This window comes from Protopterus annectens, chromosome 13.part0, assembly GCF_019279795.1.
Source record: "Protopterus annectens isolate FY-2018-M chromosome 13.part0, PAN1.0, whole genome shotgun sequence".
NCBI classification, from domain to species: Eukaryota; Metazoa; Chordata; order Ceratodontiformes; family Protopteridae; genus Protopterus; species Protopterus annectens.
The window spans coordinates 56839689-56853142 of record NC_056747.1 but is presented as its reverse complement, the minus strand read 5'-3'; the positions used below and the strand labels follow the sequence as shown (position 1 = coordinate 56853142).

The following is a 13454-nucleotide window of genomic DNA, read 5'->3' as shown; positions in this document are numbered from 1 at the left end:
CCATACCTTTGTTTAAAGGCAGTGCAACACTGAATGATTTCCTTTCTACCTTAGATAAGTGATGGTCACAGGCTCATTATCTTAATGCATTCACAAGTCCTAGATTATTGGGTCGACTCTACCATGGGTGGCTGGTCTCTATATCATCATTTTTGTTTTCCATGTTAATATTTTTTCTTGATAATTTTTATTTGTTTGTTTACGTATTCTTTTCCTCTTTTTCTTATTTTTATCATCTCCTGAACTTCTTGTACTTGTATTTAAACAGTCTCACTATTAATTTCTCGTTCCCTTCCTTTACTCGCTTTAATACTCTATACAGGTTTGAAGAAACAGAATAAACAACTGAATTTAGTTCACCCCCCTTCACCTTCACTCGTATAGAACAGACCTTTTTTTATTGGGTTATCTTGATAGCCATACAAAATAAAACACTAATTTCGTAATCTCCTTTTCATATTTTTCTGGGATCATATAAACATTTGACACATATGCTAGCTTCCCAATTAATACAGAATGCACCATATAAACCTTTCTTTCTTGAATCCTAATTTATACGTCATCCACAGAAGTATTTTTTTAATTTCTCCCATTACGTCTTTACTACATAATTTTCCCCAAATTTTATTCCTAGCAAAGATACTTCATTCTCTGAAAAACACTCACCCCATTTTCAGCACATCACCCAAACCCCTACTTTTATCTTTATTCAAGGTCATTCCCATTTCTTTTAAATATTCTTTCAGACAAGCCAACACTTCCACATATGTGTCATCAACACTTCCACATATGTGTCATCAACACTTCCACATATGTGTCATCAACACTTCCACATATGTGTCATCAACACTTCCACATATGTGTCATCAACACTTCCACATATGTGTCATCAGCACTTCCACATATGTGTCATCAGCACTTCCACATATGTGTCATCAACACTTCCACATATGTGTCATCAACACTTCCACATATGTGTCATCAACACTTCCACATATGTGTCATCAGCACTTCCACATATGTGTCATCAACACTTCCACATATGTGTCATCAGCACTTCCACATATGTGTCATCAGCACTTCCACATATGTGTCATCAACACTTCCACATATGTGGCATCAACACTTCCACATATGTGGCATCTTTCATTTTATGAGCTAGTTCACTCACTATCACATTCATTACCGGTGCAAACAATAGTCCACAAATGGGACATCCTTTTCTTATACCACACTTCATCCATATTTCTTTACTCAGCCACCCCATTCACTAACACTCTTATTCTATTATCTTGATATGCTGACATACACAAACTCCTAATTCTGTTACCTAGTCCATATATAACATCCTACAAAGCATTATGTCCTACTGTATCAAATGCCTTGCTAATATCACCTACCATAAGTTTCTTATCATCCTTTTTACTTATAATATCATCCACAATTTCTCTTACAGCCAATAACAATTCTTGACATCCCTGCTCGTTTATAACATATATAATTTCTTCCATAATATCCCTGAGTTTTCTTTCTGTTCTCTGTATCATTCTCATAAAAATGTACAATATGTGTTATTTAGTGTGAGTGGTCTTCATCTGTGTATCATTCTCATATTAATGTATAATTTGTGTTATTTATTGTGATGGATCTTCATCCCTGTATCATTCTCATAACAATGTATAATTTGTGTTATTTAGTGAGATGGGTCTTCATCTGTGTATCATTCTCATATCAATGTATAATTTGTGTTATTTATTGTGATGGATCTTCATCTATGTATCATTCTCATAATGTATAATTTGTGTTATTTAGTGTGATGGGTCTTCATCAGTGTATCATACTCATAACAATGTATAATTTGTGTTATTTAGTGTGATGGGTCTTCATCTCTGTATCATTCTCATAACAATGTTTAATTTGTGTTATTTAGTGTGATGGATCTTCATCTCTGTATCATTCTCATAACAATGTATAATTTGTGTTATTTAGTGTGATGGGTCTTATCTCTGTATCATTCTCATAACAATGTATAATTTGTATTATTTAGTGTGATGGGTCTTCATCTCTGTATCATTCTCATAACAATGTATAATTTGTGTTATTTAGTGTGATGGGTCTTCATCTCTGTATCATTCTCATAACAATGTATAATTTGTGTTATTTATTTTGATGGGTCTTCATCTCTGCATCATTCTCATAACAATGTATAATTCGTATTATTTAGTGTGATGGGTCTTCATCTCTGTATCATTCTCATAACAATGTATAATTTGTGTTATTAAGTGTGATTGGTCTTCATCTCTGTATCATTCTCATAACAATGTATAATTTGAGTTATTTAGTGTGATGGGTCTTCATCCCTGTATCATTCTCATAACAATGTATAATTTGTGTTATTTAGTGTGATGGGTCTTCATCCCTGTATCATCCTCATAATGTATAATTTGTGTTATTTAGTGTGATGGGTCTTCATCTCTGTATCATTCTCATAACAATGTATAATTTGTGTTATTTAGTGTGATGGGTCTTCATCTCTGTATCATTCTCATAACAATGTATAATTTGTGTTATTTAGTGAGATGGGTCTTCATCCCTGTATCATTCTCATAACAATGTATAATTTGTGTTATTTAGTGTGATGGGTCTTCATCTCTGTATCATTCTCATAACTATGTATAATTTGTGTTATTTAGTGTGATGGGTTTTCATCCCTGTATCTTTCTCATAATGTATAATTTGTGTTATTTAGTGTGATGGGTCTTCATCTGTGTATCATTCTCATAACAATGTATACTTTGTGTTATTTAGTGTGATGGGTCTTCATCTCTGTATCATTCTCATAACAATGTATAATTTGTGTTATTTATTGTGATGGATCTTCATCTCTGTATCATTCTCATAATGTATAATTTATGTTATTTAGTGTGATGGGTCTTCATCTGTGTATCATTCTCATAACAATGTATAATTTGTGTTATTTAGTGTGATGGGTCTTCATCTCTGTATCATTCTCATAACAATGTTTAATTTGTATTATTTAGTGTGATGGGTCTTCATCTCTGTATCATTCTCATAACAATGTATAATTTGTGTTATTTAGTGTGATGGGTCTTCATCTCTGTATCATTCTCATAACAATGTATAATTTGTGTTATTTATTGTGATGGGTCTTCATCTCTGTATCATTCTCATAACAATGTATGATTCGTGTTATTTAGTGCGATGGGTCTTCATCTCTGTATCATTCTCATAACAATGTATAATTTGTGTTATTTAGTGCGATGGGTCTTCATCTCTGTATCATTCTCATAACAATGTATAATTTGAGTTATTTAGTGTGATGGGTCTTCATCCCTGTATCATTCTCATAACAAAGTATAATTTGTGTTTTTTAGTGTGATGGGTCTTCTTCCCTGTATCATCCTCATAATGTATAATTTGTGTTATTTAGTGTGATGGGTCTTCATCTCTGTATCATTCTCATAACAATGTATAATTTGTGTTATTTAGTGCGATGGGTCTTCATCTCTGTATCATTCTCATAACAATGTATAATTTGTGTTATTTATTGAGATAGGTCTTCATCTCTGTATCATTCTCATAACAATGTATATTTTGTGTTATTTAGTGTGATGGGTCTTCATCTCTGTATCATTCTCATAACAATGTATAATTTGTGTTATTTATTGAGATAGGTCTTCATCTCTGTATCATTCTCTTAACAATGTATAATTTGTGTTATTTAGTGCGATGGGTCTTCATATCTGTATCATTCTCAAACAATGTACAATTTGTGTTATTTAGTGTGATTGGTCTTTATCTCTGTATCATTGTCATAGAAATGTATAATTTGTGTTATTTAGTGTGATGGGTCTTCAGTTATTTTATTTCATGTTTCTCATCCTTGCTCTATATAAATTCTTCAGCTATGTCAGGAACCTTAAAGGTAATACCCAGCAGTGTACAGAACTGGTGGTAAATGGCACAACCTTTAGCGACCAGGGTAACATAGCAAATCTACTAGATGATGAATATAGCTCTGATGTCACCCCCCCTACTAGCCCCCTGTGAAATCCCTTCTATCATACCCCCCAACTGTCAACTGGAAGCAGGTTCTGGAGGTGAATGCTAAGGCCAAAATCACTGCTTTCAAATAGCCTAAAAGATGACCTTGTAGGACCCTCAAGGTACTCTTCAACTACAGTCTCAAAACAGGCTATGTGCCAGAAGAATGGAGGACCACAGTGGTCATCCCTCTTCATAGGAGTTGATCATCATGTGACACCGGGAACTACAGAGACATCAGTCTGAGAAGTCTAATATGCAAAGTTATGGAATGAATTATCATGAAAATGATCAACAAGAACACTGGTGACCTACAGATGCTGGAGTCACCCCAGTTTGGCTTTGTTAAAGGAAGATTTTGCCTACTTAATCTGTAGACTTCTTCGGGAGGGTCACCGTGCATGTGGATGAGGGAAATACCACCTACCTTTACCTGGTCAAGGCATTGTTTTTGAAGTATTGTTGACAAATGTATATCCCTACATAACTTGCTGGATTGCCAGCTGGCTCACAGATAGCACACCAAGAAATCAGGATTGGTGAGATCACCTCAACCAAGAGACCAGTCACAAGTGAAGTACCCTGGGGCTCTGTGTTGGGCATGGTCCTGTTTGGCATCTACTTATTGGAAGTCAAGACTAATGTCAAAGGCCTCTGGCTCACTAAATCCATGGATGACTGGAACTGGGAGCAATCATAGATTTCCACCCATAACACCAACATCCTCAAATGGGTCAAATGCAAACAAATGACTGGTGTAAAAGAAACTGATTAAAAATCAGTGCAAATAAATGCATTATAGTGCCTTTTTGGAAACTGTTCACCAAAACTAATTACTAGATTGATAAAACACCTCTAGGAATTGACCTGACATTTAGGGGATCTGGAAACATATTTAGACCGTAATTGGGCATCCAGCCAACACATAGCCAACATAGTAAGAAAATCATTCCATGTTGCCCAACTCTTAAGCAAGGGCATGGCATCAAAGTCCAAGGAAGTTATAGTAGCACTCTACTAAGCACTTATCAGACCCATCACTAAGTACAATGCCCTCTTTGGCATATAAGACATCCTCAGATTCAGCTCTGATGGATCTCTTATAGATCCACAAGATCAACAGTACCAGAAACACCAGATCCAAGGACTGGAACTTTGTCTTTAACATAGATAGAATCTTCTGAAGAGACCAATATGTGTCTCCTAGGATCCCTGTCTTATGGAATACATAATAATTTCTTTTTCAAATCCTTCCTTAAATTGTATTGGATTTTTGTTTTACTTTTCTGTCTCTTATTTTCCTTCTTTTTACTGTTATACATTTTCCATGTGTTGTACTATAATATTCATAATATGCTCATGTGGTCTTTATACCTATCATTTTATTTTTTTCATTCCTGTCATTATACTAATATCCCACTTCCATATCATAATACTCTCTTTAATTATTCTCTTAATTCTTTAAAACATTTCTATATATTTTCCCATACTTCACTCTCTCTTCCTTTCTTATATCATGCCATCATTCAGAACAGTTTAGTTTTTATAGATGTCCTTCATGGTTATATGAGCCTTCCATAACTATAATACTTCCCACTCTCCAAAATCATCCTATAATTTCTTATTTACTGTTTTTATTCCCTTTCCTAGTTTATCCAGTTTATTATCCTAGTTTATCCTAGTTTAAATTGAGGCTTTGTCCCCACTGAATGGTGAACCATGATGGTTATCCCACTCCACAAAAGGGGAGCCACACCGGACCCCGAGAACTACCACCCCATTAGCCTGACAAGCCTGGTCTGCAAGACCATGGAACGTATCATCATGGAACTCATAAACAAAGATGTTGGTAATCTCCAAACTCTGGACCCTACCCATTTCGGATTTGTAAAAGGCAGATCATGTCTCCTAAACCTGATTGACTTCTTTGAAGCAGTCACCAAAGCCATAGATGAGGGTAAGGTGGTTCACACAGCTTATCTAGATCTCGCCAAGGCTTTTGACACCATCCCTCACTCTGGAACTATAGATAAGCTCACTAAACTAGGTATAAATCCCTATGTCACAAGATGGGTTGTCAACTGGCTCACGGACAGAACCCACACTGTGAAACTAGCAGACTCCAAATCTGACTTCAGACCAGTGACAAGTGGAGTACCACAGGGTTCAGTCCTGGGTCCTCTCCTGTTTGGTATCTACTTCTCTGAAGTACAGGCTAACACAGAAGGTCTTTGGCTAACAAAGTTTGCAGATGACTATAAACTAGGAGCCATAATCGAAACTCCTAACGATGTGGACATCCTACAAAAGGGCCTCACTGAGACAGATGTCTGGTGTCAAAGCCATGGCCTGAAGCTCAATGCCAAAAAGTGTATTGTCATCCCCTTTTGTAAAATCTCTGTACCCATGAACTACCACATAGCTGATAGTCTACTTAATGCCAAAAATGTGATGAGACCTTGGGACACATGTGGACAGTAGTCTCTCCCTTGATAATCACATCGCCACAGTGGTCAGGAAATCCTTCCAAGTGGCTCACCTCATCACAAAAGGTTTCTTATCCGGAAAAAAAGAGGTCATTGTTCCCCTCTACTCATCACTCATTAGACCCATTATAGAGTACAATGCCCCTTTTGGTATGTACCTCACAAGACATCTATAACAACTGGAAAGGCCACAGAAATACCTCACAAAGAGGATTACTGGCCTCAAACAGATGCCCTACGCAGACCGTCTAAAAAAAACTCCAGCTTTACTCTGTTGCATATCGCCTACTCCGAGGCGATCTCTGCCTAACATACAAAGCTATGTCAAACCCAGAGCTGTTGGACATGCTGCACTTAAAGAAATCCCAATCCCTCCGAGCTACATGCTCTAGGGACCTAAACCTTGTCACCACAATAAACAGAACATGCTGGAGGGATAGATTCCTGTCCCAGAGACTTTCCATACTCTGGAACATACTACCTATCTATATCAAACAAAGCTCCTCATTAGCACTCTTCAAGAAAAATCTTGATGACTGGATGGGAGATAGGAAATTCACCCAGGGGGTCACTTCTGTGGCTCTGCACGACAGGGGCACAGGAAAATAATTTTCTTGGGTGGCGAAAGCCAGGGTACATTTTTGCCTAGGCTTATATAGGCCCTAGGGCCAATAGCCTCATACCTACCTATGAACCTATGAACCTATTATACTCCCTTTCTAACATCACCTCCATCCATATCGCTAAGTGGTCTGAAAAACCCATCTCATCTCTGTCACCATCTGCTACTCCTTTTTGAGCAGGTGTGGTGAGAACAACATACAAGCACTTAGACTAGGCCCAGATGTTCCTATGCTGCTATCTGACTCGTGCTCTGTGTATGTTACGTCATTATTGGCTGTTCTAAATGTCACCCCTGAAGCTGTTATCAAGGCTGCTGCTGAAAAGTGTCTCTGGTTAACAAAGGATATGAATAAATAAATACTTAAATAAATTAGATGTAATGATGATAGACTTTTTCAGACTGAATGGCATCTGTATGGTTAATAAACATACTTGTTTGAGTAATCAAGTTACAAATATAGTTAGAAAGGGCTGGAATGTATTTATTGGAGGTGGCTATTTGAAGTCCATTATACCAGGTAAGCCTAAATTTTCCATCTGAAGGGATAAAAGCATGTTTGATTATGTAGATTACAGCTTTTTATCAGGCCTGATTGTAAAGTTTTTTGTAAATGCTTTTATTATCTTATTGCATTTGATTTGACATAATTGAGTTAGTTTAAGTTTCTTATTTGCTTCATCGACCGTTTTGATCTCTAACAGGAACATGGAGTTGTCATGGTGGACAGGATAAATGATATTCGTATCATAGGAACTATCACAGTTGTAATTCTCCTGGGAATTTCTCTTGCTGGAATGGAGTGGGAAGCAAAGGTAAGGTTCATAACTATGCATTCCATTGTGCCTACGACTGGCTTATCTAATCATCTCATACAGTGGTGGTAAGAGTTGTGATGCAAGCACTGCATGGCCCAAGACTTATAGTAGTGAAAATGGCAGCATTTTTCCAGTGCACTGATTCATGTTAACTGCATTTTTTTACAGAGAAATATAAGCAGTCACTGCAGAAATGTATAACTGGACTTTTCATTTCCTAACAGACATTTTCACAAATTCGATTTAACTGTACTATTATGCAATCTGACAGCCATCTTCCAAGCACAATAATGAACCTTGGGGTATGCACTAGTCTTAACTGCCCCCCCCCCAGTACAACTGTGCTAGTGAGGGCTTCAAACTTGTGAAGTGGTGAACTTCAGTGCATCGTATAGGGAAGAAGATGTAATTCTACTGTCAAGACATGACCTTCAGAATAAGCAGGGTACCTGATTTTTCATTTTTTAGGGTAAAAATACCAGTAAGTAGTAAATATTGTTTTTCATGGAACATGGCATATTAGACCACTGTACTCATTCGCTTATGTATACCTTATAGTTCTTTTTATAGTTGCTATTTATAATACTGACAGTGGGCTTATGAAGTATTCTCTGCTTAGAATTTTGTTTTGATTTTTGCATGTTTCTAGATACAGTAAAGATTATAATGGACTCATGGTAATGAGTAGAAACTAGACTTAAACATCATGGTTGTAATTCCCAGATGAAAAGTAAATTTTACTTATTTTGGAACAATTAAGACAGAGTCCCTGAGAATAGCAAAACTTTTAAATCGACACCAACAACACCAAGAATTGAGCTGTTTTACTAAAAAAGTCATTTCTGTGACATTTGTTGCAGAACCATAGCTACCTCATCAGGTGCTCTGTGCAGTTCCCACATTGGTACCACTGCAACTCAAGTTACAGCAGGAAAAAAACCCTCATTTTTCCTCCTGCTCCTCCTACAACTGTATCAAGCTGCTTGCTAAAACTGTAGCAAGTAGCTTGATACAATGGCTATCCCAAACATTCACCTTATGCATAGCTTCATATGTCAATGCCAGTGGTACTACACTCACACCCCTTAATATTTTGAACCCAGGACAGCTGTCCCCTTCACCCCATCTGAGTTATGGCTGTGATTTGCTCCACTATTGTTGTTTACCGTTTACTTTTATGTAGACTGTATAAAATGTCTGCATCCCTATCACATGCCCAGAAGCACAGATCACAAAGCAGATAGTCACAGAAAATTCATGTAGCTCCAAATTAAAAATTACAATTAATTGGACTGATGAATACTTGTTAAGACTAAGGCTGAGATTCAGAGACATTTGACAAATTGTACAGCACAAATTAGCATAAGAAGCTGCAATATGCAGGTTATGACCAATTCAGAGACAGAGAGAGAGCATTATTGCAAATGGGGGCAAAATGTCATGCTACAGAGTGCATGCTAATGAGTGTATAATGACATGGAAATGTAGACCTCCATGCAATTTAAGCAGTGTATGCAAATGATAATACCCCAAATGGTGGACCAGTTTATTTATTTATTTATTGCATTTGTTGACCGGGAAAGTCCACTGGGCCTGGAGGAGCCCATTTTCAGTGGACGCCCAGGGAGAAAAGCTCCACATTATTACATACAATTAGCAAAATAAATCATTGCAGATACATGAATAAAACAGATGTAGTACACTATACAGTTAGTTAGAACAATTGTTGATATAGAAAAATGTACAAACAGTAGAAAGGATAAGACAATTGGCAGAGATGACATTCCAGTAATACATAGAAAATGCATAATTTTTTCTTTTGTTTTTAAGTGACAGCATAAATGGAAACAGAAACATATAAAATGAATGTGATGCACTGCAAAACATGCCTGTTTTTAATATCAACATTTTATTTATTTAACATTTGTTTACTGGGAAAGTCCGACTTGGAACGAAGCCAACTTTCAGCGGAGGCCTGGGGAAATATGCTCCAGATGCATGTCTTTGTAAATCCTAAAAATCCCTAAAACTCGTAGGGTACATGAAGGGAGTGATTCCTGGATTAAGACAGCTATAGCTCATCAGCATATGCTATTGGCCACCATTGACTACAATGCCGACAGTTTTGCTTGTGGCCATCCACATCAGTGGTGAAGGTATGGACAGCTCCTGATGTGGGAGATTGAGGCGGTAATGGATCTTGTTGAACTGAATTCCTCGCAAGCTTTGCAATCCAGACCGATGAGTGGTATTCACATTCCTGGTGATTCACTAAGGTGTTAATAGCTTCAATCATTTCAGCTATGGGGATCTTACAGGGACTTGCTAGGGACATAAGGGCATGTCAGGTTTCAGCTCTGTGAATCCTGAACCAGTTCCTCTAGCTTTCACTGCAACATATGGAGGAGTACGTGTGCTTTCCTTGGACTGGAGAGGACAAAACCAGCATCACGCAGGAATTGTACAACTTTACCTGGCTCCTGTCATCAAGACCCCACCTCATCCAGAGCAACTGCAGTACAGCAATAGGAAGGGATTCCACTCTATTAACTATAGCTATTATTGTGTATCTTGACTTACATACACTGTTGCAGGTGCAGACCAAATGTGCCTGGGAACACAGATATGTAGGTGGGCTTTAGTAAGTTATACCCTGCAAACATACTGGAAAGTGCTGTATACCAAAGCATACATCTCTAACTTGATGCATCCTTAGCTGACAAATGAATGGTTGCTGTGGGTCTGGCTACCACATTCAAACAAGCACCCCAAGTATGAGGGGATGCTTCCACTAGTCAGAGAGTAACACCAAAAAACTCCTCTGAACTAGAGTTGCTTTAGTGTTAGTTGTTCACTTCTGACAGTGCCATGTGCCTTTTTTAATTAAGTGCCATATCACACACCTTTTGTCAATTCTGTTGCAGAGAATTATTGTGATCACATAGCATTCACATAATGCACCAGTACCTGCCACATCTTATCCCAATAATTGCTGTCTGCAGTGCTTTTGGCCAGAAGACAAATATTTGTCCAGCAACAGCCCTGTAGTAGCACTTATTCTCACGGATGGGTCCGTTTTCCAGGCATTGCCTCCTTTAGGTGGCCACATCATTACCTGTACATCTGTGGAAGAGTATAATATGCTGTTGGATGCCTTACCTATGGCTACAGCATCCCCTCTTTATTAACCTGTTTGTCATCTGCAGTTATTGCTGTGGAAAGGCACCAGTTCTATGCTGAACCCATGTCCAAGTGCTTCTGCCTTTTTTCACCTGTTTATCATCTTCATGGAGAGCTATGCACAACCTTTCCCAAATTACAAATTGTAACCATACCTCAACACACGCTCATGGAACCCCCAAATCCTCTGTGACATGCCTTTCACAAGGTTTCTGTTGTATATAGTTTGACTCCATCTACCACAAAACCCTGTGCAGATGACGCAGTGTTATATCAGATCTTGGGTTTCAATTTACATCAGTCACTGCAGTGCGATTTCAGTGCCTTGAGTTCCCAATTGCACATGCTTCACAATGTCTGCCTCGATGTGACTAACATCCATCACAGAGTTTGTTGTTCTTGCTGAGCTACATTTCTCACAGCAATGAATCCTTAGCAGTGTAAATCCTTCCTCAGACTTTACTGAAATTCCTTTATTTCACAATTGTACTGGAATGGGTGGTGTTTTGAAAACTGGCATTGATGATATTGTATTAACAAGGCTAGTTAGTGTGGTGGTTATGCTAATAGCTCTACTTATTGCCAATGTGTCTGAGTTTTTGCCATAGCACATTGTACTATCTAGACATGCTGGGGATAGCTGTGCACATTATGTCACATCACAACCCACGTGACTAATATACTCAGATATACAGGATGAACACACCAACATATCCATGGTGCAGTGCTATAACCATTCATAGTGTCATGTCACAGGGTTAGGGAGATACATTAGTGCCCTAGTACAAAGCTATAACCATTCATATTGCCATGGTGCAAGGCTAAGGAGGTACATTAGTGCCACAGTGTAGTGCTCTAACCGTGCTCTAACCATTCACAGTGCACAGTGCAAGGCTATTGAGATGCATTAGCTGATATTGCAGTGCTGTAACCAGTCTTAGTGCTGCATTGCAGGGCTAGGAGGTACATTAGTGCCATAGTGTAGTGCTCTAACCATTCATAATGCACAGTGCAAGGCCAGTGAGATGCATTAGCTGATATTGCAGTGCTGTAACCAGTCTTAGTGCTGCATTGCAGGGCTAGGAGGTACATTAGTGCCATAGTGTAGTGCTCTAACCATTCATAATGCACAGTGCAAGGCTTGTGATATGCATTAGCTGATATTGCAGTGCTGTAACCAGTCTTAGTGCTGCAATGCAGGGCTAGGAGGTACATTAGTGCCACAGTGTAGTGCTCTAACCATTCACAGTGCACAGTGCAAGGCTAATGATATGCATTAGCTGATATTGCAGTGCTGTAACCAGTCTTAGTGCTGTATTGCAGGGCTAGGAGGTGCATAATTGCCATGGTACAATGCTGTAACTATTTATAGTGCCACTCTGCAGGACAAAGGAAATAAATTAGTGCCATGATACAGTGATCTGACCATTCATAGTGCCACATTGCAGTGCTATAACCACTCATAATTCCATGGTGCAATGCTAGGAGATGCATTCTTTCCATGGTGCAGTGTTATAACCATTCATAGTGCCGGAGTAAAGAACAGGTGAGATATATTAGTGCTGGTACAATGATCTGACCATTCACAGTGCCACAGTGCAGTGCTATAACCATTCATAATTCCATGGTGCAGTGCTAGGAGATACATTCTTTCCATGGTACAGTGCTATAACCATTCATAGTGCCGGAGTAAAGAGCAAGTGAGATATATTAGAACAAAGATCTGACTATTCACAGTGCCACAGTGCAGTGCTATAACCATTCATAATTCCATGATGCAGGACTAGGAGATACATTCTTTCCACGGTGCAGTGTTATAACCATTCATAGTGCCAAAGTGCAGGGCTAGGGAGATATATTAGTGCAGTGGTGCACTGCATTAGCCATTCACACTGCCACTGTGTAGGGCTAGGGAGATATATTAATTCCACAGTGCAGTGCTATAAGCATTCATAGTGCCACTGTTCAAGGATAGGGAAATATATTAGTGCTACAGTGCAGCTCAATAACCATTTACAGTGCCATGTTATAGAGCTAGGGAAATACATCAGTGTCATGGTGTTGAGCCATACTCATTCATAGTGCCACTGTGCAGGGCTAGGGAGATATAGTAGTACCATGGAGCACTGTGGTAACCATTCACATTGCCACTGTGTAAGGCAAGGGAGATATATTAATTCCACAGTGCAGTGCTATAAGCATTCATAGTGTCCTGGTGCAGTGCAAGGAGATACATTCTTTCCATGGTGCAGTGTTAAAACCATTCATAGTGCCAGAATTAAG

At 38.4% G+C, this 13454-nt stretch overlaps 1 protein-coding gene across 1 annotated transcript in view; it reads left to right on the top strand.

The window, feature by feature from the left end:
- The window catches only part of LOC122787830 (solute carrier family 12 member 2-like), a 1020929-nt gene that overhangs the window by 174185 nt on the left and 833290 nt on the right, over positions 1-13454 (top strand). Inside the window, exon 6 of the mRNA XM_044054742.1 lies at positions 7878-7988. Within this exon, the coding sequence (XP_043910677.1) occupies positions 7878-7988 (111 nt within the window). The remainder of the gene's footprint in view (positions 1-7877; positions 7989-13454) is intronic.